Consider the following 26,296-nt stretch of genomic DNA (forward strand, 5'->3'; position numbering starts at 1 on the left):
GCGGTTTTCATCTGTCTTGATTTAAGAAGAAATGCACTAATTTCAGGGATTATAAGTGGTCAGTCTGAATTGACTTTAAAGAAGTGAAGTGTTTTTAATCTTGGCTGCTATCACTGGATTGTCTTCTCTTACAAAGCACTACAGTACATAACTGCCTCAAGGAGCAGTATTCAGGTTTTGGTGTGGGAAAAAAGATTTAATGGAGGTGGACAGATGCAAAGAGGGTGTTAAACATGTTTAAAATTTGGATGAGCCATTTCTAAAGGGAATATTGCTCTCTAAGTTACTGCACACATTGAAAGTTTTCACTTGCTCTTCTACGTAATTCTTCCTGTTTTAGAAGTTAGAGGATATCCCAAGCTTTCGTTTTACCCTGTGTTCTTTTTAACTGATTCATTATATGATCATATGAGGTATGAACTTGACATTCTGCTGGTGGAAAATGAAGCCCAGAATGTGTGTGTGTGGGTGTTGTATCACTATGGTGAATTTCTGAAGTTAACCAGTTCAAACTCATTTAAAATCAGACTGGAAAACTTTATTATCTTGCCATTTGGTTAGCACAGTTGCCAGATAACCTGCAGCTGAAGGGCTCTGAGAGTTTGATGTTCATGATGTGTGATCAAGATTGACGTTGTTCATATGCTTGTCAGAAACCTGGAACACTCAGGTTTTACAGAAAAAAAAGTGTGAATTACTCATGGGTTACACCGAGGGGAGCTGCTGGTGTTGTTGCTGGGGGTGCCTTTCAGATAAGACATCATGAGAGTTTTCCTGGTCTTGCCATGTTTTCCTGGTTTGTCTCTAAAAGCAGGTGGTTGTTGTGTGATTTCCACTCCAGCAGAGCTGCTCTGCAGAGCTCCTTGGTTTAATAACGTGTCTTATTCCATTTATGAGCCTGAACTTTGGTAGCATTGTTCCGCACGGTTACATCACACGGCCAGAAGTCTCAGAGGCTTCAGTCGAATGTTTTGAGATGGTTTTGCCAAGTATAATCAAGAGAATGAGAATTTTAATGTTCATCAGAAAATGAGGTATTTAGTTTGCATCCTTGTTTTCTCATTTAAAAAAAAGAAAACTTTCAGGTTGTGGTGGGGGAGGGATGGGGACACACGGCTCCCTTAAAGGGCGACTTCCACATTTCAGAATAGCACATTTGAAGGCTTTTTTATATGTCTAAGTTTGGCTTTTCCTGTTTACCCTGTTGCATCTGAAACTGTTTATAGAAGCAATTCCTATGAAGCTTCCAGTCCAAGTGATTACATGGTACACAGAGCCCTTTTCTTTTGGGCAAACCAGCTAATAGGTTATTTTTAGTTAGTGGTTCATTGGAGCCAATAATTTATCCTTACAGTGGATGTTAAGAAATATATTTTACACAGTGGTCAGCTTTCCTAGGAAGAAGTTAAAGGTATTCAGCTTGGTGTGGAATTTTCTTACATTTGCTAAAAGAAGATTTAGGGAAGAATGGATGCAATTTTAAATGAGATATAATAACATTGCCTTTCTCTTTTCCACAATAGTTTACCGTCCAGCTGTCACAAGAATTTTGTATTCACACATGTATTGCTAAACCCCTGCTTCATTTTCTGTGTGCAGAGCTGACTGAAGGAAAGAGTTTTTGATTCCTGATTTAGAAGTTAAAATATTTTGGTTAAAATTCAATTTAGTACAAGTTTAGGAGGGAAAATGGTTTCGCACAGTACAAGTCGGAATGGACATAAATCTGTGTTCTTGTGTACAAAGTGTGGGTCATTGATGTGGGTTTCTCTCTTCTTGTGTTACTTGCAGTTGTTGAAACCAAATAAATACTGATTATTGTTTGAAAACTCATCTTTGTTGTGCTGTACATCTTTGTGTGTTTGTACACCTTGGATGATAATTTTTTGGTTCTCTGGGCTTAATTTCATTGTGTGTTTGTTAGCCTTAATTTTTGCTTTAAGAAGTACGGAGGTTTTTTTTGGAACCTGTGAAACTCTGGGAATGTGCTAATAAAAGAATTCATCAAGTCAGGCCCCACTGGTTTATCTTTACTGTGTGCTAAAATACTGTTAGTTCAAAGAAGTGTAACCCTGAGATGCCTTTGGGGCAGTTTGAATCAGTTTGGGATATTCAGGGGTAAAAAAAAAAAGGAACGTGTGTCTGTCTAGGCAGGAATTCTGCTATGGACCTGTAGAGTGGATTCCTGGTAACAGTTTCTAACAGGAAATACTGCTAAATTCCTTCTTTCCCCTGAACTTTTCCTATCTTGCATTTCTGGCATTTTGTTGTCCTACTTTAAAATGACAGCAGCAACAGATGAGCAGCACCTGAAGGAAACCTCGGAGCATTGTTATCCCAGCTGAACAGTTGGGAAAGATATCGATCTGTGATCAAAGGCAAGGAAAGCAAATCAAACATCCAGCTTGTGGCACAAGAGCAGAATTTCCTTTGTTAGCTGATAAAAAAGTAAGGTTTGGGATTGTTCACATTTCGAAACCTTGGTGTGGTTTCACTCGAGCGCTTTGTTGTCACCCAGATCACAGCGCATTGTATTCGGACACAGAGTAAACTGTGACTTGTTATTTGTAGCTGCATTAAAGAGTGGTTTTTTATATCCCTGAAGGTTTCCATCAGACTCTTTTTTGCTGGAAATGAAAAAGCCTTTAGGGCATAGAGTGTTTTAAATATGAATTTGTTTATTTTATGCCATATTTGCTTCTGGTTTTGCTGCCATGTGTTTCAAAAAGAACAACTTGCTCAGTATGTCATTCCAATATTCAGTCAAGGCATGTTCTAAAGTTTGTACAATAATTTATAATGTACAGTGATATTGATGACATAGTCTTTATTTGTATTTAGCTTTGTCATTGATCCTCAGGGCAGTTTCTGGAATATTGTTTTCCATTTGGCTGTTGCTACAGTGTAGGCAAGGGCCGGACACAGCATGTTTTCCTTTTGAATTATGGGAGATTTTTAGACTGTAATGACTGTCAGGTATAATTGAACAGTTTTGTACAAATATTTGAACCTCCATCCTTGCTAAATATAGAGTGACAGAAATCCTTTTTTCCATCTTTTGTAAAGCACTTTGAGATCAAGTACTGACAGTCCGATATTAAATAAACCACCACGGACAGATCTTGAGATCTGAACCTGTGACATAAACTTCCAAAAAAGTTAGTGGAATGAAGTTTGTGTGTACATTCCTTAAAGGTGGAAGTGTATGTGTTCAGCAAGGTGCTTCTCCAGGAGAAATGCGGATATCTGTGCTGCGCTGTGCTTCCTTCTCCCGACGGACTCTGTAGTGACCGAGCCCTGCGATGTCACTCCAGCACACACAGACATTTGGGTGGGGAGGCTTTTTTTTTTAAAAAAAAAAAACCAAAAACAAACAACCCATCAACCAGAAAGACCAAAAGCCTGGCATCCCTGTCCTGCTGCATTCCCTCCCACTGACAGAAGATGAGCTGCGAGTGCTGGGGCGCTGCCTTTGCGAGGCCGTTTTTAAAGCCACCAGCTGGTGCTCGTTCACGTGGGTGAGATTCGTTTCCTGTGTTCCCCAGGGCCTGGCACCAACTCGAATCCTTCAAGGGGTGAAAGTGATGGCAAAGTGGAAGCACCATCTCCCCCGCTGCCTTCAGCACACCTTGCCACTCAGAGCCCCCCCGGGATCTGCTCTTCTGGTGACATGTCACCAGAAACTGGGATAAAAGGAGAGGTGCCTTCCTCAACCCAGGTAAGATCGGGGTGGAGGGACAAATACAAAGAATTTGAAATGCAAAGTTGTCTGTTTGATCAAATCCTCCCCAGTTAGGAGTATTTTGAAAGATCTAATACCTTTTACTTTAATCTGTGAGCTTTAAAAAAAAAAAAAACCAAACAGGCTATTTTAAAACTAGAAGTCTGTTGAGGGTCAGGATGGTGCTGTCCCAATTTTAGTCTTTGCCTTACCTCAACAGAACTTCTGTTCAAAAACTTCTGGGGCTTTTTAAATATAAATTCCCTTTTTATTGTAAATCCCTTCATTTGCACAACATTGCACACTAACATGTAATAATGGCATGAGACCTCAGCTACCCATTGCTCACTTCTGGTGTTGGGCATTTGGGTTTCTAGTTACTGTCTAAATTCAGACAGAAGTTTGACCTAAAATCCATAGCTTTCTGCAGCATTTCTTATTATTAATATTTTTGAATGATGCTCTATTAAGCAAATGGGTGGAAAACACAGATTTTGCTTTGCAGTCCCTGTAGAGCAAAGTGATCTGGTCTGCACAGACCTGCCGAGGCTGCAGCACGCCTCTGCCTCATACAGGGCTGCCATCTGCCACACGCTGGCATATCGCAAAGGATTTATAAAAAAAAAAAAAAAAAAAAAAAAGATAAAATCAGCTTTTATTTAGAATTTGGATCAGCAGTGCCAGAGGGCATTGCAGAAAGGGAGCTGTGCAGAAGGTGTTTGTGTTCTACAGGCTCTTCTGTGTGGAAAGGAAAAGTACCTGTGGAGGGCTAAGGGAGAATTTTCCAGCTCTGTTGTATCAACTGAAAATATTCTATCCAGCATTTCCCACTGGCCTGAGTGGGAACTACAGATGCTTAGTGAGACTGGAAACTGAGGAGTTACCCAATACTTAAACAGGGATGTTGATGACAGTCTTTGAAACACCAAATGATAAGGTGTTCTGAAGCAAGATAAAGACTCAATTCACTGCTCTGGCAGTGAAAGCTTTGTGAAGGCACTTTGAGTAGCCAGGGCAAAGGATTGAGCCTCCCTTAGAGAAGGGATGAAGGCAATGACAGGAGTCAGAGCTCTGCCTACAGGGCAGGTTCTTGTAAATGCCTGCCTTAACTTCCCTGTGCTTTTCCTTTGCAGACCGCCTATGATGGATTGCTGGCACTTTGGCAGTTTGATAACTCTGACTCAGGTAAGCAGAGAGAAAAAGACATCTTTGAACTGTTGTGATTTTGTACCAGAAGAGGCTGATCCGTGCGTGTGCACCCGCGGTTCTGTTTCAGATTCCGGTTTCCCGAGATCTGAAGACACGGACATCGCCGATGGCACCTCCCTGGATTTGGCCCTGGCCAAGAGGCTGACCTGTGGCCTCTGCAGGAGGGTGTTCCAGTGTGCTGAGGAGCTGAAGGAGCACATCCACGAGCACGCCTTCTCCGTGCTGCTCCCGCTCGACGGCGGTGCTGCCAACCAGCTCGGCCGCTTCCAGTGCTCCAAGTGCCCCGCCAGCTTCACTCTGAAATCCAACGTGGAGCGCCACGAGAAGACCATCCACTCCCACTGTAAGAAGATGCAGTGTCCTAGCTGTGCCAAGCTGTTCCGTGACAAGACAGACTTAAACCGGCACCTGCTGTCCGTGCACTCGAGCGAGCGCGCCTTTGTCTGTCCCTGCTGCGGGAAGGGCTTCGGCACGCAGAAGAGCCTCGGTAGCCACGTGAAAATGTGTTACCTGGGCTCTGCCCCCTGCCTGGGCTGGAGCTGCTGGACAGTGTAGGACCCAGCGAGGATGCTGAGGATGTCTAGCTGCTGTTGTTGTATATCAGACACTTCCTTCAACCAGGAAAAGCAAATTGTGCCGTGTTGCTCGTGCTGCAAATAAATGTTCTACAGGTGCAATTTCATAGAGTGACTCCCCAAAGCTGAGCAGTTGATGCTGTGCTGGTTCTAGATGCTGTGTCACTGCAGCCTTGGGGCGATTTTTGTGCAAAGATAACTTTTTGGGTCCATAAAACAGGTGCTTTGGCTGTTTTATTGGAGTGCTCATTCTGTGTTCTGACACTACCTTCAACTGCTTTATCAGTAGATCTCAAAGTGCTTTATAAAAGAAACTGTGATGTTTTCCTCCAATTCCTCAGGAAAATAACATTCCTCAGGTTGTTGAAAGTACTAGCAGTAGAATTAATCATAGAATTCAGTTCTGAGTTCTGTTCTAGTGCTCTGTCCATTAGATCATTTGGGCATTCCAAGGATTTTCACTGTGAACTTAGGAGCTGTGGAAGCACTGAGTTGCTGTTTGTAGAGTGGTTTTCTGTGTCTTTCAAAAATGGAAAAATATACTGCTTGTTCATATGTTCAGTAGGGGGTATGTTATTTGGGTTTAAAAGTTGTTGCAAGGCTTGCACCTTTTACTGATACTATATTTCAATACTTTCAGGGTTTTTTAAAAAAATCGTTCTGGAGTATGGCTGTGGTTTTCAGGGATTCTGTGCATTTTTGTAACTTATTTGGTTTGTATACTGTAATTAAGTTAGCCAGGCTGAGTGTGGTGGTGTTGAAGCAGAGGAAGGAGGTTTTACATAGATTTAATTGTAACTTGGGGTGTGCATACAGAATCAGTAATGGCTGTTCCTGGTGAGTAGAAATCTGTAATTCCTGTTTTGTTCTATGAAATTCACTTATTTGTAAAAAAGATTCAATATTTCTGTGTCTCTTGCTATATATTTACATACAAAACCAGATTATGGTAACTGTGAAATGAAAGTAGCATAATTAAGAGCAGTGCTTTCCCAGCTGCTCTGTGTGCAGCACAGCTTGTCAGCATGTGGGGTTTCTTTCCTCAGTGTGAGAGACAGCTGAGGAGGAAAAAACCCAACTTCTACAAATGTTCTCTAGAGTTCTACAGGGAAGTTCTTTTTCATTATGCAGTTGCATCTCAGGGAGATAAACTATGAGAAATACTTAGTTGTACGCAATGTGGACTTAATGAGGAGTTTTTTCCCCAACTCTTTCCTGTGGAAAGGTGAATGAGGGAGCCCATCAGGTTGTGGAGAAGGAGCAGGGATGTTCTGGTGCAGCTCTGCTCCACCTGTTCCTGCTGGGAGTCAGAGCTTCAGGGAGTCACCTCCATGGCACCCCAGGGCTGGGAAACTGGAGTTTCCCTGCTTGGCTTGGTTCTTACTCTTCCTTTGAGCAGGCTGCATTTAGAATTGAGGATAAGTTCCTATGTAATCACTGTAGTACACTTAAATCATTTGGGTTTAAATGTTATGGGTTTTGCACAGTGAGGTTCATTTTTTCTGCTCTTGTTCCCATTGACATCTTTGGCATCGGAGACTCGGCTGTCTGTGCTCAGCTCTGAGTGTCAGCTTCCCTTGTGACAGATGTCAGAGTAATTGCCTGTGATTTATTTTGCTCTTAAATAATCAGCAAGTGAGAAAGGAGAAAGCTGAGCCAGAAAACAAAGTTGTAACCCAGTGAATCTTATCTGGAAGGGAAGGATTTCTCTGACTTGGGAAAGTAAGATGCCCACAAAAGCAATTTCAGCAAATTTTAAAAGGTTTCATTACATGATAATTGTTAATGAGGTTTCATGTTTGCTCATTTTTCTTGTATTTTAGAATTGAACTCAACATGGAATTCTTTTTCTGTAGTGAGGTCACCACTGTCTCTTATAAAGATTTTAGTAGTATTTTCCCTGGCCTTTGCATCAGAGTGCTTCCTGACTTCAGCACTGGGAATTTTCAGTGCTTCCCTTCAGGATCAGGACTAGGGTTTTTAAATTGTTAGAACTGAAGGGTATATCAGGGCAGAGCTTTATTGGGTTTGTGTAGAACAGGTGTTAGGAGCAGGATTTTACTCTTAGGAAATGGCATGGGAAGCTGATGGGAGGTGTGAGTCTGACAGTTAAATTGCATTTTGCTATTTATAGCCTTAAATATAAAGAGGATTTAGCAGACAAGAATTCTCCTGAAGTTTGTGAATTCTTTCTAATAACCCAAAGAATGTAGTATTTCAGTGATTATTAGCTAGATGACAGTTTACAGAGTTAATCCAGAGCAGCTCCATCAGGTATCACTGGTGCTTTTCCTTCACTCTCAGGGATGTAGGAGCCTGTTTCCTTTAACAGCCTCAGTGAAACAAGTTACTTGAGATGACAATACCAAAGATATTTTTCCCCAAGCATTATTGTGTTGGTTTTAAAAACACACATTTCCATAAATATTTTAGTGGCATTAAGTACACAGATTTTTACTGTGTCACTGTTTCTGTTTCCTTCTCCATTTCTTGGGGCTGTGTCCAGTAGCTCTTTACCCACAGTGCTGCTGTTTATCACCTTGATGATCATGTTAAAGATGATTTCTTGGGACCTTAATGCTGCTACGTTTAATACTGCTCTATAAAATATTGTCATTTAGACAAAGGATGATGCTCATACCAAAGCTGGTATTTGTGCATTAAATAGATGTACTGTGGGTGCATATATTTTACAGGACTGTGAAAATGTTAATGCTGCAATACACTTATTTTTCTGACCATGCTGCTGTTTTTGAGGTGTTACCTTTATAGATACCAGAACTAAATATGTGGATAAACTATAAACTAACTAAATATTATATAAATATAATATTTTTGGTGCAAAAATAGTTTTCAATAAAACTATAGCTGCAAACAGTGTTCTGTGAGTATTCTTAAATACAGACGCTGAAAATATTGAGTGATTTAAGCTGGATGCAGGCATGAGGGATTTTGGAATTGGACAGAGTCAGGAATAAACTGTTGGGAATCCATGGATGTGTTGGAACCAGGTGGATGGGGAGGAGCATGCTGGGGGTGCAGGTGATGCTCCCACCATTGGGTGTTACCTTTTCAGCTTTGCAGCTGCTCAGCCCTGAGGGAAGGGAGAGATGTGGCAGGAGAGGGAACAGGCACCGGGTCACAGAGGGAACAGCAGCATCAGCTACAACCAGTGATGTAGGAATAAGGGGTTTTGAGGGTTTCTCTCCTTAAAGCACTTTTTCCTCATGATGCTAGGATCTGGTTGCTGTCAGGATCTCCAGTCAGTGTTTCCCAGTGGCTCTGCAGTGAGTGTGGAGTGGAGCAGGGCTGGGAGAAGGAGGGTTTGTGTCCCCTCTCCCCATGCTCAGCTTGCAGCTTGCTCACTTTGTCACACTCCACAGTGACAGGGTTGTTAGAAGTGTGTGTGTGGCCTGTCACCAAAATCAAGTGCTTATGAAATCAGAGTGGAAATGAGTTTTATAATAAATAGCTTTGTATCATCAAATTGCTACCTGCTGCAGGAAAACGTGGGCTCCTTGCCTCTGAATGTATAGATGAGGGAGTGTCAAACCCTCGGAGAAAATAAAGGAAAAAATACTTTCCTGTAATAAAAGACAAAGAACTTTCATATTCTAGTTGATTAAAAAAAAGTAAAGTCTTGGTAAATCAGAGGATTGGTGTGGAGCAGGAGAGGGGCTGGTAGTCAGGTCACCAAGCTGAGCTTGCACAAAGCTCTGGGCTGTGCTCAGGGATCTCCTCCAGGAGGTTCCTAAAGCAGTGCAGTTATTTCTCACTGTCCCAAAGCATTGCAGAGCTCTGCTGACAGCTGAATAAAATATTCCTTAGCATTGGCTTTCCCTGGTGTCCGTGTTGCAGCCATGGCCCAAGGGGCTGGAAAATTCTCTTGACAGCTTTACAAATGTGCTGAAAAAACACCGAACTATCCCCCCAAAAAAACAGCTGTGGGCTGCACCCCTACAGTGCTGAGAAGCCCAAGGCAGTGAGTTTGGAGCCCAAGAACAGAACAGAATATTAGGTTCAAGGCAAACTAATAATCAAAGGAAGTCTTTCTTCCACAAAGTTATCTCAATGTGTTTTAATTCTGAGTAGTAAAAAAAAAATGCTGAGATAAACTTCATATCACAGCAGCTTTTAAGATCTTGAATCATGCTTTTAGTGTGTATTAGAACAATAGAAAACCACTTAAAATACTTTCTCTGAGATGAGCTGGTATTGAAATGTTTGTTCTGATTACCCAGGAGGGTGTTACCGTATTTAAAATTGTCTCTTGGTAGTGCCAGCTGGCTTGCATTTCTACATGAGTGACAAATGTAGTTACTTTGCATGTTTTTTCACCTGTATTGATATACAAAAAAAAGTAAATTTTAGGAGCAGAAGGAAAAAAACAAAAACTAAAACAACCAACAAACCAGTCAACAAATTGAGCATGAAGTGACACTGTGGGCTTACCAGTTTTCTTCAAAAAGGCCATTTTTCAGTGTACAGTGAATTACCAGGGCATTACCTGTGACATACTGAGGGCATGGACTGTGCACACACCTAGTAGGGTATTTCTATTATATATTGCATTTATTTTATATATTGTATTATAAATATTTCAGTTAGCATCTAAAAATATTGCTGTCTGTTAGGAGCCAGGGAGAAGGTCTGGCATTCCTCCATAGGTTGTTTCCTTTACCAGGAGTCATCTACACACACATAAGTTACAGTGATTAACCAGGACTTGCTTTCTTTTTCCCCTCTCCTTGTTATGTAAATATATTGCTTTGAGGAATAACAATAAGGAGAAAAGTGGGTGAAAATGAACACACTAATAGGAAGCAATAGATTGATGGAGATCCTGGAGGTTTAAAATCATCTCCTCGTGGACAGTCACTTCCACACTTGTAGTGAGTGGGTGGTGCCCTCAGGGAGCAGCAAACACTGTTTTCACCTGCTGCATTTTGTGTGTGGCACTGTCACTGTGTCACTGGGTGATGTAGAGAAGGGTGGTTGGAACTGTCCAGTTTCTCCTGGGCATCCTCAGTCTCTTCTCCTTCTCCAAAATGCTCCTGGGGTGTGTGATGATGTTCTTGCATTACCCCATAAATAACACTGGCACTGTTTGGGTGCTACCTTTGTGGACTTCTGTTCCTGGCTCCCTGCTTCTTCCACAAGTAGTACTGTTTGCATTTTAGATCTTGGTATTTAGGATAATCCTTTATAATAAATCAGAACTCCAGCAGGTTGACAGCACTCTTCATTTTCACTTTAGCAAGCAGTGTTTGTGTGTCAAGCAATGTTTATGTGTCAACTTGTTCAAAAGCTGCTCTGATGGAGGTACTCAATTCCTTAACTTTAATACAGTAAAAGGATTAAAAATGTGTAGATGGTTGAGGGATAAGAGTGATTTCACAGTGAACTAATTTAATAGTGAAATAGTCAATGAGAAGAGTGTTCAGAGACGTCCTGAGATTAATCTGTGTGTTCTGCTCTCTCCCTTGCAGTCAACGAGTTCACAGTCATCAGGAAGAAGTTCAAGTGCCCGTACTGCAGCTTTTCTGCCATGCACCAGTGCATCCTGAAGAGACACATGCGGTCACACACGGGGGAGAGGCCGTACCCCTGCGAGATCTGCGGGAAGAAGTTCACCCGCCGCGAGCACATGAAGCGCCACACCCTGGTAGGGGCACAGCTGGGATCAGCCCTTTCCTTCAGAAACAGAGCAGGAGCTTCACCTCATTCACCTGGGTTTTGTTTGCCATCCAGGGCTCACCTGAAGGCTTCTCCTGTATCTTTTTCCCCTGCTTTTCCAAGGCCTCCTACCTGCCTACCTGTTCATCCTCCTCCTGCTCTCCAGGCTCAGCTAGAGGCTTTCCAAGGTTTTGGTTGGATATTGGCAACAAATTCTTCACTGAAAGGGTTGTTCAGCCCTGGCACAGGCTGCCCAGGACAATAGTGGAGTCACTATCCCTGGAAAGGTTTAACAAATGTGAAAATGTGGCTTTTGGGGGCATGATTTAGTGGTGGAGTTGGCAGTGCTGGAGGAACAATTGGACTTGATCTTAGAGGACTTTCCCAATCTTAACAATTCTGTATTTCTGTCACTTGGTGCAGAAGGCTTTAAAACACATTGCACAGCAAGAACTTGAGCCAGGCTACTCTAGTCTGGCCACCCTTAGTTATCAAAAATGCTGTTACACCTTATTGAAGGTGCTCCTCAGCTCTGACTGTGAGACTGGTGCTGGGTCTGGCTCTTCACAGCTTCTTCTGAAACAAAATTTAAGCCAGACTTTCATTACTTTTCTTTTCAGGGTAGAAATTATTTGCCATCCTAAAGAGGTTCTCAAAGTTTGGTGTAGAGGTGGAAATGTGGCAGAGCAGGTAGTTTCTAGGCAGTAATTCCAGCAGCAGGCCTGGCTCACCACCAATGATGCCCCAGGTCCCACACCAGGATCCTGGAGCCCTGTGTGACAATTTTCCACAGTGCCCAAATCCCCATCATCTCCTTCCCTTCCTCTGCTGCTCCCATATCTGTTTGGATGAGTGCCCAGCCATCTGCTTGGGCACTGCCTGCTCCCTGAGGTGTCCCTTCCTCTTTCCTTGGAGTGCTGGAATTTGGGAGGCAGATCCCAGTGTGAGCTCAGTCCTGCTGCAAGCACACAGGTTTTGAGACCTGTTACTGCTTTTGCAGCTGGGAGCACCTTGTCGTGCCAGCTGCTGGCCTCCAGTGTTTTATTTCTCAGAACTCTCCCTTTTCAAAATTGTTTTTTCATAGATTTAGGATGTTGTCAGCATATTTCCCCTTCTCTTCCTTGAAATATTGGCATTTAATCAGTTGAGACTATCATCTTTGTAATGACACTGTCCAATACTGAGGGCCAAATGCTGTTTCTGTGTTTAATGCTAATATGGCTGTAAAGGGAATAAGATTAATTTCTGTTCAGTTGCATCCAGGAATATGGTTCACTTTGAGCCTGCTGACTGAACTGTTGGAAAAGAGGGAGAGGTGATCAGTTTTTTAGTAAAAATGCAGCCTGCTCTAGTGGAAGGTGTCCCTGCCCATGGCAGGGGATCAGAACTAGATCAGCTTTAAGGCCCCTTCCAACCCAAACCATTCTGTGATAATTACAAATTGGTTTAGTACCTGTTTTTGTAATTTCTTTTTTATATGGCTCTTTTAGCCCTTATTCTGCACCCCTGACCACCTTCTGTTCTATTCAGCTTTTGATGCCTGAAAATCATTCTTGTATGAGTTGAAAGTGAGTGATACCTATAGATCCTGCTGGATAACTCTGAGCAGCCCTGTCCAGCTGCTTTAAAAAGAGTAATAAAATTTAATGCCTTTGCTTGATGCAGTAGAAGAATGTCATGGGGACTGGCTTGGAGCAGGGGAAGCTGCAGCCAGAGCATATCAGAGAGACTCACAGGCTTTGAACACGGCTGGGACTGGTGCAGCACACAGCCTGAGCCAGTGTCCTGCAGTAGTGAGGGCTGAGGGGCTGCAGTGGGTCAATTTGTCCCCTTCCCAAAAAGCTTTAGCCCAACTGAGTGTTCCAGAGCCCAGAGTTGTGGAGAGTCAGGTGGTGAGAGCTGGTGGTCCCTTGCTGAGGCAGGAGCAGGGAGCAGGCATCCAGGCAACTGCTTTAAAATAAAAGGAAGGACTTTAATCAGCAAAAACTTTCCCACAGGCTTTTGTGAGCAGGAAAAGAAGAAACAAGTTGAAAAGGATTAGGGACTGGTGATATGTACCCGAGGCTCTGGTGGCTGCTGGGCTGCTCAGAACAACCCCAAACCACTGGCACTGGATCCTTGTATGCTTCTACACCACTTCCTAAGGTGTCTCCTGAGGCACAGACACAGGGCATTGAGTGCCTGTGCTGTCCCCGTGTGGTGTAAATACAAAAATGAATAAAGGAAAAAAAAATTACATTTTTATAATAATGCTGGGCAGCCCTGAAGCAGTCAGGCAGTTGGACTAGAAGATTGTCATGGATCCCCTCCAACTAAATGTTTCTATATTTAAATAAAACCAATATGTATTTTACATGTAGATCTATATGTGTAAGTGAAAGTACCTGATGGGGCTCCTTGTGGTGGAGTTTGGGAGTTCTCACTGCTCTGGTTTCCTTTGGCAGAGGAGCAGGTAATGGTTTAACAATCTCCTTGCCTTCCATGCAGGGCAAAAGTGGCCAGGGACCGATTTCACCTTTAATCAGGTGTTTTGTGCTTCTCTATGTCATTTTGCTCATTGAATAGTGCAGTTTGACTCTGGAAGTGAATTCTTTTATCCTGCAGAGCATTTTCCTTGCTTCCTTTATTGGCCACATATTCTGTGATAGCTTCATGTGCCCAGGATTCTTGCAGCATGAGTTATGGAAGAGAAACATTTTTGTCCAACCAAAGTACTGAGAAATAAGGTGAGAAGTGCATTCAGATGGATTTATTGGGAGATGCAGGAGATATTCCAAGTGCTCCTGGTCTTTGGTTCTGGACAGCAGTGGGATCAGAAGGGAGACCACTAAATCACCATGGCATTAACACTGGTTTGATCAGGGTTGTTCTTCTCTGGTCTTCACAAAACTGGTACTTGTGGATTGCTTTTTAATTTCTTTTTAACATTTTCCTCTTGATGGTGGGTGTGATACAACTATTGCACCCCAGAAAAACAGAAGGAAGAAGGGAGAAAAAAAATGATGATAGAAGTTTGTATCAGACTTATGAGTGTGATGATGAACAGGCAGTCTGAAAGGATTTTTTGTGTGTCATCATTGCAGGGTTGAATTAATCGTGGTGGGTTTGAGTTCACGGTGGCAGCCAGTTGTGATCTAAGGTAGCAGCCATGGATTTGCCTTTGCAAGGACAGAGGAGCAGCGCTCATTCCATCTCCACTGGCACTCACCTCTGTGGTCTTTCTTCCTCTCCAGGTCCACAGCAAAGATAAAAAATACGTCTGCAAGGTTTGCAACCGGGTGTTCATGTCGGCAGCCAGCGTGGGGATCAAGCACGGCTCCCGCCGGCACGGCGTCTGCGCCGACTGCTCCGGCCGCGGCATCGCCGGCCACCTGGACAACGGCGGAGAGGGGTCCCCGGACGAGTGCTACCCTGGGGAGGGCCAGTACATGGAAGACCCAGATGACATCAAAGTGGAAGGAGACGAGGAGATGGGAGACGACGACGACATCAAGTGGAAGGATGACGTGGGGATGTCACAGGATGATGTGATTTTAGATGATGACAAAGATGTCGACTCCCCGCAGGAGCAGGACAACTCTGGGGAGAACGACAAGGATTTTACCTGGATTTCTTAGGGATTATTTTTTGTTTGGGTTTTTTTTTGTTTTATTTGTTTTGTTTCGCTCTGTTGTTTGTAGGGGGAGGGAGAGTGGGGAGGAAGGAGTATGTTGGAAAAACTAAGTAGCCTTGTTGTCGTCCATGTGTGCAAAATAACTCTTGTGTTTTCTAAACAAGTCCTTCTCTGTTCCACTCAGACACTGTCTTAGCAGGGTCGCTTCCAGCGGCACAACTGACTTCGCCTTCCCCCTTTTCCCTTTCCCCTTTCCCGCTGTGACCCCCTGCCCATGGCCACCCCTTTGGCCAAGCCAGCCAGGCTGCCCAAGAGGGAGGTGGAGTCTCTGCAGGTGTGAGGAGGCTGGTGAAGCATGAATCCTCCTCCCCTTCCCACTCCAAACCAAGCACTGGGGAGGTCTTTGTGTCCAAAGCAGGTTTGTTGGTTGGTTGGGGTTTTTTTTACACCTTACCTGTGCTAAAATCCCAGCAGCAGTGGAATTTCAAGCTAAGGTTGTGAAAGCAGATGGATGGATGTGTTGGAGGGCTTCCCTTGATGATACAAGCCTTTTGCAAAGTTATTTAAAGAGTTTTAATTATTTTTTATGGAGCCAAATAGATCAAAAGGCAAGTCAGATTACAGCCTTACAAATACTTCTCTTGAACTCTTAGCTTCCAAAAGAATCACCATCAAAGACAGATTGTGACTTTTCTTGGACCTACTGGCGTCTTACCCACGTCCTGTCTTCCAGCCTTGGTCATCCACAGGCACCGAAATGCATTTGTGCTTCTGGAAGCACCTTCTGCTCTAGAGGACACAGTTCTGTACCTGTCATTCTTCTCCACAAATATCTTCACTTTTCTCCCTTTGCTCAGCTGCCTTCTTCACAAATATATGCAAACTGTAGCAAAATTGAAGCATTCAGCTAAGTGCAGGTTGAGCTGGGAAAGGTGAGGAGCCGAGTGAGGAGATCCCAGCAGGGTGGAATCTTGCTGCTCCCGTCCCATGGACTTTTGTGGGGCCAGGATTTCACCTGGGTACCTTGTTCTTCCTTGCCAATCTCAACATTCTCATTGATCATGGGTAGGTCTAACACCTGCTTAATTCTTGGCAAAAACCTTCAGCTTCAGTTGCACTGGTTCCCTGTAAATTTTCTAATAAACCATTTTTTTCTTTAAATAAGAACCAGGTTTCTCTCCCAGCGTCTCCTCAGACTCTGTGGGGCTGTTCCAGATAGTTGGATTCTCCCTGTTCATATCGGCCACTGTTGCCTTCTTCCAGCTACACCTAAATAACAACAGCAACAGCGTGTGTTGGAACTGTCTTACTCCTGAGAAACAGCTTGTTCTACCTTCACCTCTTTGCTTCTGGTGCTTTTTAAAATAAATCTAAAAAGAAAAAGCCGAAGACCTCACTCCATCTTTGCCATCGAGCAATTTTCTACGATGTCTGTGACTGTGGTACCTTGAAACCTGCCACGAAAGACAACTCCTTGCCAGAAGCCAAATGACTCAAGGTGCTATTTTCCTTCCTGCAGGCCTGGAAAAAGGAAAAGCATGGTTCCACCCAGCAAGGAATTAAAAGTCTATTGTACAATAAACCCCCATAAAGCAAATAATCTGAAAGGATTTAAGCCACTTGGTGCCAGGATTTGGTGGTGGGAGCCTCGATCCTGGCACCTGCAGGAGCTGGTTTCTCCCTCCATTCCCTCCTTCCAGCTGCACCCTGGGTTTATGGAGTTCACTCCCTCTCTCTGCTCCTCAGTTCCTTGCAGGCATTCACCACCTTCTCTCTGCATCCATCACCCTGGCTCACCATTGCTTCCATTGGGAGCCCCCAGGTTCCAGCCCCATCGATTTGGGGGTGCTCAGTGATGTGGGAACACAAGTCTTTCCTAAAATCCTCTGTGTGTGCTGCTGCTGCTCACTGGACTGGAGGAGTCTTGGGTTTTTTAAGCAGTGAGCATGGATAACCCCCTTCCTTTAATATGGGAAGAGCAGAGCAAGTCATGCAGGAACATTTTTTTTAACTTGTAAAAATCTCGTTTTGCGTTTTAGCTTCTTTTCCTTCTCCCCTATTTAAAAAGCTGTAAAAATCCACCCAGTGTGTCACAACTGGACTTTTACATACCTTTTTCCAGTGGTTTTGGGGGGTCCCAGAGTGAAGAGGCTGTTTCTTTATCCTGATTTTGGCCCCCCCTGGAGTGTGGGCTCTGTATTTATTGTCATTTATGCTGTAAATATGGAGGGGTTAGGGGATGCCTGAAGTCCCAAATGTGCAGCCTCACCTGTTGCATGTAGACAAATACATACAGTACTCAAAGATTTATCTTTAGCTTTGCTTTTTATATGTAAAAATCTATTTAAAAGAGAATTTTAAAGCCCAAACAGTTCAAACCCCTGGGTTTGTGTCACATTCCGATGGCCCATCCCTTGCTGGTGTGTGCATCCACCTTCTGAGGAGGAGCAGGTGTGGGCCAAGCCCTCCTCTTCCTCCCTGCCCTTGGGTGACTCAATTTTATCATCAGAGTTATAGAGTGCTGACCTTTCTTTACAATTCCTTTGGAAATGTTTTTATTATTTTCTTTCCTTATTTTTATTAAAGGTGGACAGAGAACCAGGTAGCGCTCAGGAGTGTTTCCAAATTGTGTCACTTCGAGGCTCTTCTAACTGAGGATGCAAAAAATAGAGCAAAAAAGGAGAGAAAAATGGAAAATCCACATAAAAACTATCTTTTCCCATGTCACAACCTTGCACATGCTTCTGTCCCACTAACACACCCCATGTACCAAATAAAACCCTTCTAACACCTGATGTCTATTGAAGTGCTTTGTTCTGATGGAAGTGTGCAGAGTTGGAAATGCAGGGATTCGTCTTTAACCTTCCACGCTCTGACCTGGCTTTGAAAAAAAAGGAATGTGGGCGTGTTTTTTATGCTGAAACTTTATAAACTTCATCAGTCACTCCAGGTGATCACATCCCTCCAGCTTCTCTCCGGGGTCTCTCGGATATACTGCCTATGCAAACTTCTGCTCTTGGAGATTTAAACAAAACCCCACTAATTCTGCCTGTTCTGCATCTTGTCTTTGTATTTCCCTTCAGGGCTTTGTATACTTCACTGAGGTTCCCTTTTTTTAATTTTTTCTAAATATATATATATATATGTGTGTGTATATATATACAGACTTAGTTCCAAAACAATAATTCCCTTAGAGGTAAAACATGGATATACTCTGTCTTGAGAAAGTTGCAACTCATTTTTTAAAAAGCATTTGTACATGTAAATGTTCCTCCTTGAATTCCTTGATTACCCTCATTTTTTATTTTAAATCTGAGTGCCAGGAGAGCGGAATGGGGCAGAGAGCATCATCCTATTGTGCCCTCTGGAAAACATCCCAGGGATCCATGGACTTGGAGATCATCTTAAAGGATGGAGACAAACAAGGTCCTTGTGTTGATTTGGGATTCCCAAAAATATTCTTGAAATCATGAATTCCCCAGTTTTGTGGTTTTTAAGGTCACCCCAAAGCCCCACAGCTGCAGAGCGGCTTTGTGGGGAGGCAGAGGGGGACTTCTCTAATGAAGGTTTGCAAAGTGATTGTCCTCTTTTATTTTTTTCTTTAATCAAAAATCTTTTTTTTTTTTTTTAACAACAAAACAAGTAATTTTTGTCTGGAAGGAAACCCACCCCAGCATTACTTCCCCTTTTGTTTCCTCTCCCCCCTCCTGCCTTTAAACACTCTGCCTCCCCAGAGCAAAGCTGTGGCTTTGGGGTGGTGGCTGCATTTTGGGGCTGTCCCTGAGCACCCTCCCCTCAAAGCTCCCCCTTTTGCACATCACCCTCGAGGAAAGAAACTCCATGAAAACAATGCAAAAACTGGAATTTTTTGCAATATTCTGAAAGATAATCTAATTTTCGCTCATTCTGTGACACGTGCGACTCCTACAAAAGCCATAATTAATGGTTCCTTTGATTTTGTAGATCCTGAGTCGTGTTTTGAATTTCAGCTTTTTTTTTTTTCAGTCCCCTTAGTCAGAGTGCTGTGTGTATGCTTTCATATATATTTATTTTTCAACGTGCTTTAAATCTGTCTACAAAAATAAAGCTGAACAAACACAAAAAGGACAGTGTTTGAAGATTGTTGATTTTTTTTTTTTTTGCTGGGAATATTCTATATTATACTGACTTTATATTAATTATTATAAACCTGTGTTTGTATTGAAGATGTGTTTAATATTTTGGGGAGGTTGAGGAGATTTCGTAACCAGAAGTCAGTGGGAGAACATGCTGTGTTGTACTGATTTTCTGTCGATGTAGTTCAGGTAAATCTGATTTTATTTTCTAGTTGCTGCCCAGTTCCTCGCCTGCTGGGGGCTACCCCTCAGATAGATTTGTGATGGGATTTAGCTTAGACATACCTGCAAAAATCAATCAGTTTCAATAAATTGGGAAATTGCTGCTACAAGTTTGTCTGGGTTTTTTTTAACCACATTATTATTATTATTATTATTATTATTATTATTATTATTATTATTATTATTATTATTATTATTATTATTATTATTATTATTATTATTATTATTATTATTATTATTATTATTATTATTATCCTGCTTGCCCTGTGTGGAAGGATAGGGCAACATGAGGACCAGCAGGCAGCCCTGCTCACCTCTGGGCTGGGGGTGCTGCTCTCTCCCCCTTCCCCTTTCCCACCTGTGGCTCATTCCCTCCCTCCCTGCTGCCTGTTGGTGGCAATTTCCCTATTTTTGGGCATTATCCGAAATTAAGGTAACTCCCAGGAGGATGCACAGGGTGATGCCATCCCTGGGGGATGTGGGATGCAGGAGGGGGGTGACAGCAGTGGGTTGCAGCCCAGGGTGCCCACCCTGCCTGTCTTAACCATAACTAAAGAACAGGAATCATTAAAAAAAATCCAAATATTTATTATTTTTTCTTTTTGGATCTGACACATCACATCCCCGGAGGGGACAAGTGAGGGCACAGCACCAGCCTGACCCATGGGGCCAAAGCAGTGTCCAAGGGGGACCCTGCAATGGGGGGTCCCTGATGCAAAGGGAACCTTCCCACAGGGCAGGAGGGTGGCACGGCCACCACCCCTCCCTGTCCCCTCCCTGAATGGGAGAGGAGCGGGGTGGCAGGGCCTGGCCAAACCCGAGCTGCTGCTTGGGCTGGAGAATGACAGGACAAGAGGGGAGAAAGGGTTTTGAGAGGAAAATGGGGTTTTTTGGGGTAAAAAGGGGGTTTTAAGTGAATTAAACCCCTTGCAACCCGCCCAGGGCTGGAGGCACCCCGCGGCCCGCGCGCTCTCGTGCTGTGGGAGGGAGGGAGTAGGTAAAAATACGAATTTTCATATATTTTATTTAAAAAATAAAAACCACACGAAGGAAAAAAAAATTAAAAGTAAAGGAAAACAAAAAAGACCCCTCTTTGTGCAGTTTGGCTTAGTGCAAATGGGCGCATTCCTGCAGGCACTTCCCGGGGCATCGCCCCGGCGGGGGCTCCCCAAAACGAGAGAGAGAAATGACATTACAAAGAGTAAAAACCCCCCTGGGGGGGTGGGGGGCAGGCGCCCACCTCTGCCCTGGGCACTGGGGCTGCCCCCCGGGAGCAGGAACAGACACCCCCCTTTTCCAAGTCCCCACCAGCCACGGGCACAGCTTATTTGAGCCATGGGGGGGTCCCCAAACCGGAGTGGGGAGGGGGCTGGGAGCAGCCAGACACCCCCTGCCAGCCCCCCCCGGGAAAGAGCGGGGTTGGATTGTTGGATTTAGCTTATTTTCAAAGGGAAAACAAGGCGGGGGGGACAAGCTCCGTGGCGGGGGGGCTGTGTGTGTGCATAAAGCTTTCGGGGGGCCGTTCCCTGAGTCCGGGGGCGCGGCCGGGGGGGCGCGAAGGCACCTCGAGTGCAAAATGTGCAAGAAGGAGGGAGCGGCGGGGCTCCGTCAGTCGAGGAAGCGCTGGCACGCCTTCTTCCAGCGGCACGCCGTGCACCACATCTCCCGATGCTCCATGCCGTACACCTTGCGGCACTTCTTGGCCTCGCCCCGCGGCCGCCTGCGGGCACAGGGGACAGTCACACCGGGGGGACAGCGCGGGTGAGAGGGGACGGGGTGGGGCGCGACAGCAATGGCTCACCTGGGCACGGCCGGTGGCTTGGGTGGTGGCGGGGTGGGGATAGTGGGGGACACCGATGGCCGTGGGGGGGTCCGGCAGCCCTGGAGAGGACACAAGCGTCATCAGACAAGGTGATGAGGGAGGGCAGCAGCCCCGCCTCCATCCCTGTCATCCCTCTGTCCCTGTCACCCCTCCATTCTTGTCCCCATTCCATCCCTGTCACCCCTCCACCCCTGTCTGACCTCTATCCCTGTCCCCACTGCATCCCTGTCCCCACTCCATCCCTGTCCCCCCTCCATCCCTGTCCCCATTCCATCCCTGTCACCCCCCCATCCCTGTCCCCTTCCATCCCTGTCACCCCTCTATCTCTGTCCCCACTCCATCCCTGTCCCCATTCTATCCCTGTCACCCCCCCATCCCTGTCACCCCTCCACCCCTGTCCCCACTCCACCCCTGTCCCCATTCCATCCCTGCCCCCACTCCATCCCTGTCCCCCTCCATCCCTGTGCCCTCACCTGGTACGCGTGGTCAGTGTGGACGTGGCAGCGGCCGGGGGGACCCGGGGGGCTGCAGGGGGAGGCCAGGGCCAGGTCGAGGATGGGCAGGGCCGGTGGCAGAGGAGCCTCGGGGCCAGGAAAGGCGGGAGGCACCGAGGAGGTGGGAGAGACCGGCGTGAGGCTGGACAGCCCGTCAGTCAGCGCGTCCACGTCCACGTCCAGCTCCGTGTAGTAGAAATCCTCCTCGCCATCACTCTGCTCCAGGTCGGCTTTCCGGCTGCAGGGAGAGCAGAGGCTGGCTGGGACACTCTCCCCCAGCACTGCAGGACCCTGCAAGGGGCACCAGGGGGTCTGGGGGTGTCCAGGGGTACTCCGTGTGCTTACCCAAGGTGCATGGTTCGGATGTGCTTCTGCATCCCTGAGGAGCTGCTGAGGACTTTGCCGCAGCTCTTCCACAAGCACTTGAACATCACCTTGGTGGAGTTCTGCAGGAGAGAGGTGTCAAAAGCTGGCAGCTCCATCCCCATCCTCATCCTCATCCCCAACCTAATCTCCAGCCCCACTGTCATCCCAGCCCTATTATCATCCTCACTATAATCCCCAACCTTACCCCAATCATCACCCACACCCCCAAACTCGTCTCAACTGTTATCCCTATCTCCAACCCCATCCTCTTCATTCCCACCCCAAATCTCCTCCTCCTCATCTCCATCCTCACTACCCCCACTCCCAAACTCATTCACATACCCAACCTCATCCCAGCTGTCATCCCCATCCTTACTATTCCCAACTTCACCCCCATCATCATCCCCAGCTTCACCCCACCTTCCTCTTCCGTGGGGTGGGCTCTCCAAAGACGAAGTGGGTGCCATCGGGCTCATCAGGGCCCTCATCCGGCAGTGGGCCAGGCAGGAAGGTGCTGGGGACGTGGCTGGAGAGGGGGGGTGAGGGGGTAGAGGGGGTGGATCGGTCACTGGAGGGGTCCCAGCTCCAGTCCCCGCTGGTGTTGCTGCTGCTGCTGCAGCTGGAGGACATGGCAGGAGCCTCCTTCCAGACCTCACTGCTGGGCTCTGGTGAGGAGGAAGAAGAGGAAGGTCAGGTCCTGTCGTGGGACACATGTCCAGGGGTGGGGGAGGACATGGACATGCTCTTACCTGGGGCATGAGTGGCTGGTGGGTGCCCGAGCACCAGTGGGCTGGCGGAGAGGCTGGTGAGCACCGCGGCTGCCATCACCTCATCAATGCCTGCCTTGCCCGAGAGCTTCCTGCCAGTGAGAGCAGAGGGGGCTGTGTCAGGATGGTCCCCCTGGGACCCTCTATCACTTTCCCTTCTCCACTGAGGCACCAGTACCTTCCACCCATGGTGGTCTGCACTCACCCCAGGGTGATTTGTGTGGGGGTACAGGGTCTCAGTGGCCTCACCATGCTGGCAGCATCACCAGGTGGAAAGGCACCCACCAGTGTCCCACACTCTGCAGCACCCCAAGATGCTGCTGACCCCTCCAGGTATCATCCCAGCAGCTGGCTGGAATTCCCCTGGGCATGGCACAGGCAGCAGTGCAGGCAGGCTGCCAAAATGCCACTGCCTCTGCCATGCCATGGGCAACCCTCCATGCCCGTGCACAGCACCGTGCTGGAGGGCACTGGCACCTGCATCCTGCCCAGGGACGCAGGCATGGCTTGCCTAAGGCCAAACAGTTCCTTGAGGTGAAAAAAAAAACTATAAAAAAATTAGATTTAAAAAAAAGCAAGAGGTCAAGAGCACCCAAAAGCATTTTGCAAACAGATAACCCGGTGATGCTCCCAGCCAGGAGTCCCCAGAGCTGCCCACAGCCGGACAGCTGCTCACAGCCGGGGATCCCGGTGTGGCCAACAGCGGCCAAAGTCCTCCTGCAGAAAAAACGCCGGCAGTGAGGCCGGTGCCGGTGGGAGCGTGGTGGCAGTGCCGGTGTTCCTACCTGTGCCGGGGCACGGGGATGCACTGCACGGCCGAGTGCAGCGCCAGGCAGCGCTCCAGCCCCGCGTCCAGCGCCCGCAGCATGGCCTCCTGGCTGCCCGGGTCCCGGCGCGACGGCGGCTCCCCCAGCCAGCCCTCGGATCCCAGCGGAGCCTGCGGGAGAGACGGCAGCGGGCAGCAGGGATCCCCGAGCACAGGATTCCGCAGGGATCCCCACGACCTGCGTGGGATGGGGAGGGTTTGGGGAGCGGGGTCAGCGCCTCCAAGCAGGGTGGTGGTGGGACCCTGTCAGCCTCTCCGTGGGGTAAATCCCATGTGGATCACACCAGGTTGCAGTGGGATCCAGCCAGGAGTTCCTTAGCACTCTCCAGATCCCGCTGTGATGCTGCTGCCAGCGCCATCACCCACTGGCTGAGCATCAGCAGGGATCCAGCAGGGATCTCCACAGAGCCAGGACCTGACACCTTCCTGACAACGCAGCTGTAAGGTGGCAGCACCCACGCCTCACATGCCGGTATAGATCCACACCTTAGGAGCCCACATCCCAAGTTTATCCCGCTCTGAGCGGATCTCCCGGGCTCCAGCGGGTATCCCAGAGCTGGGAGCACACCGGTGCCCGCCAGGCCAATCCCAGGCACCGGCACTGCCCGAGCTCCGGCACCGAGCGGATCCCACTGCAGGGAGATCCCACGCGATCCAGCACCGAGCGGATCCCGCTGCGAGCGGATCCCAGCCGATCTCCGTGGGGCGGGGCTGGGCGGATCCCCGCGGCGGGAGATCCCTGGAAGATCCCAAAGGGCTGCGATCCAGGACAGACGATCCCCGCGGGGGTGCGGCCGGTGCGACCCACCACCGCCACCCCCCGCGCCCCGCCGCCGCAAACCCCCGCTTCCCGCCCCCCAAAGTTTATCCCATCGCGGCGCCATTTTACCGGCGGGGAAAGTTTCGGGCGGGCCGCTGTCAGCTGTCACCGCCCCCCCGCCGCCTCCCCCGGATCCCACCCCGGTCTCCGCCGCCGCCCCCCCGGTACCTTGGCGGCGACGGCGCGGGCGGCGGGCGGTGCGGGCGGGGGCGGCGGGCGGCGGCGGCGGCGGGCGGGCATTAGGACCGCGGGCGGGCGCGGGGGGTCCATGCGCGGAGCGGCCGCGGCCCGGCGGGGGGAGCGCGCTCCGCCGCGCGCGGCCCCGGTGTCGGCGCCGGCCGGGCCACGCCCCCCGAGCGCCGCGCCATTGGCCGGAGCGCGCGGGCTGGAACGCGGCCGCCGCTCTCCGCGCCGCTGATTGGCTGCGCCGCGCTGCCACTTCGCTCGCGGCGGCCACGCCCCCGCCCTCGCGAGGCCGCCACGCCCCCCCGGCCCCGCCACGCCCCCGCCGGCAGCGGCCATCTTCGCGCGCCCCGCCCTCCCGCCGCGCGCGCTGCCCGCGGGACCCCCCCCAAAAAAACCACCCCCCCCAAAACCCCACCACACATCCACCAGGCCGCCGGTGCCACCCTCCGCTCACCACTGAGTCCCCACCGGCACCCTGAGGCCACCGTGAAGTCACCCCCTCTTTTCCCGCCAAACTCGCGGGGCTCCCCAAAAGTTGCACAGGACCCCCGAAAGTTCCGATTTTGTTGTTACGGTGCGGGATTCTGGGTGCTCCCCAAATAAACGCGGGGATTCCGCCACCGCGGAGCATCCCGCGAAACTCCCGCCGGCTCCTGCGGACTTACCAGGGTGAAACTGGCAGCGTTAAAATTTGGGGGATTCGCGCAAAAGTGAAGTTCCCTGCCAAATTATGGGGCTGTCGATAAGAACAGGGGTTCTTCAAACGTCGCAGAGCTCCTCACAAAGTTATACTCCCCAAAATTTACAGGGTCCCCCCAAAGTGCTCTCCGAAGTTTTAAATCCCCTGCAAATTGCCTGTAGGGCTCCCCCATCAGCACTAGGGCTCCCCCAAAAGTTACAGTCACATTCTGCTAGAAAGGGGGTGTGGTCTGGGGTTTTGGGGTGTGTGCGCAGTTCCCAGTAGGAAAGAAGTCCCTAATTCCACCGTCAGTCCTGCCCACCAGGAGGAATCACTGCCAAAACCCACCCAGAATGGCAGGACTCAGAGTAGGGGGCTGCCCGGGCTGCGAAGGGTACAGGAGGAACTTGGGGCACTGAGGTGCACGGGGGGTACACGAGGTGCACGGGCTCCACGGGAAGCGTGCGCTACCCTGGGCATGTGGGATGCATGGAATGCTTGGAGTGAGGGGGGAGCATGGGGATTCTGGGGCGCACTGGGGTGCCCTGGGTACGTGGGGTGGCAGGGGGTGCCTGTAGTGCAGGGTGTACGTGGGGTCCATGTGATACATGAGGTGCGGGAGGTTTTGGGGTGCAGGGGGTGTTTGGGGAGCTCTGGCTGGCGCTCCCCCCACGTTCTGCTCCTCACCTGCCCCAAAACCCGCGCGGCCGCCAGCGCCGGGTGGCGGCGAGGAGCCACCAGGTCCTGCTGCTGCCGGATTGACCGACCCGCAGCCTGAAGGCCGGGACAGAGTCCGTGTCCCGGATGGTGGCCCCCGCCTGTCCCCCCCTCCCCCGCCTGTGTCCCCTGCCTGTCCCCCAGCAGCCCTGGGCTGCCTGACAGGGCTGATTCCCGTGGCTCGGGGGCTGTGGGGTTGCTGGGACCGCATCCCGGGGATCCCCTGCCTGGGGAGGCGATGTTCCCAGCTTGGCTCCTGGGGTGCTTGGCCACCCCTCCCACCCTGCTCTGGTGGAGCTTCCACCCTGCGCCAACCCCAGGTGCTTTCCTAAGAGTGAAAAGAGCAGCAAACCGGGAAAACGCCCACGGGCCCGGCCAAGTGCCCGGTGTCACCGGCACGGCCGCCCGCGCGTCTCCCTGCACGCCCCAGGAACTGGGGACCGGGTGAAGGGCAGTGTCCGCCGGGAACCGGGACACCCGCGGGGCCC

The 26,296-nt window shown here is 48.5% G+C and overlaps 2 protein-coding genes across 9 annotated transcripts in view; one reads left to right on the forward strand and one right to left on the reverse strand.

The window, feature by feature from the left end:
* Positions 1-19,241, forward strand: part of ZBTB46 (zinc finger and BTB domain containing 46) — a 53,330-nt gene extending 34,089 nt beyond the window's left edge. For 7 of the 8 annotated variants that reach the window (XM_033074811.1, XM_033074810.1, XM_033074806.1 and 4 more), the window contains 5 exons: positions 3,546-3,718; positions 4,855-4,906; positions 4,998-5,273; positions 10,995-11,170; positions 14,415-19,241. In XM_033074811.1, coding sequence (XP_032930702.1) covers positions 3,546-3,718; positions 4,855-4,906; positions 4,998-5,273; positions 10,995-11,170; positions 14,415-14,798 — 1,061 coding nt within the window. In that variant the 3' untranslated portion in view covers positions 14,799-19,241. The remainder of the gene's footprint in view (positions 1-3,545; positions 3,719-4,854; positions 4,907-4,997; positions 5,274-10,994; positions 11,171-14,414) is intronic. The other variant, XM_033074814.1, reaches the window with a different exon arrangement.
* Positions 19,242-19,744: 503 nt separating this feature from the next.
* Positions 19,745-23,765, reverse strand: SLC2A4RG (SLC2A4 regulator). Its single transcript, XM_033075226.2, has 8 exons — positions 23,691-23,765; positions 23,366-23,649; positions 22,563-22,672; positions 22,234-22,478; positions 21,793-21,893; positions 21,427-21,685; positions 20,933-21,012; positions 19,745-20,851 (listed from the first exon to the last, which is right to left on the reverse strand). Exons 1-8 carry the CDS (start codon positions 23,763-23,765, stop codon positions 20,740-20,742), a joined length of 1,266 nt encoding a protein of 421 aa, XP_032931117.1. The 3' UTR covers positions 19,745-20,739.
* Positions 23,766-26,296: the final 2,531 nt, after the last annotated feature.

This window comes from Catharus ustulatus, chromosome 17 (assembly GCF_009819885.2).
Source record: "Catharus ustulatus isolate bCatUst1 chromosome 17, bCatUst1.pri.v2, whole genome shotgun sequence".
Classification (NCBI taxonomy): Eukaryota; Metazoa; Chordata; class Aves; order Passeriformes; family Turdidae; genus Catharus; species Catharus ustulatus.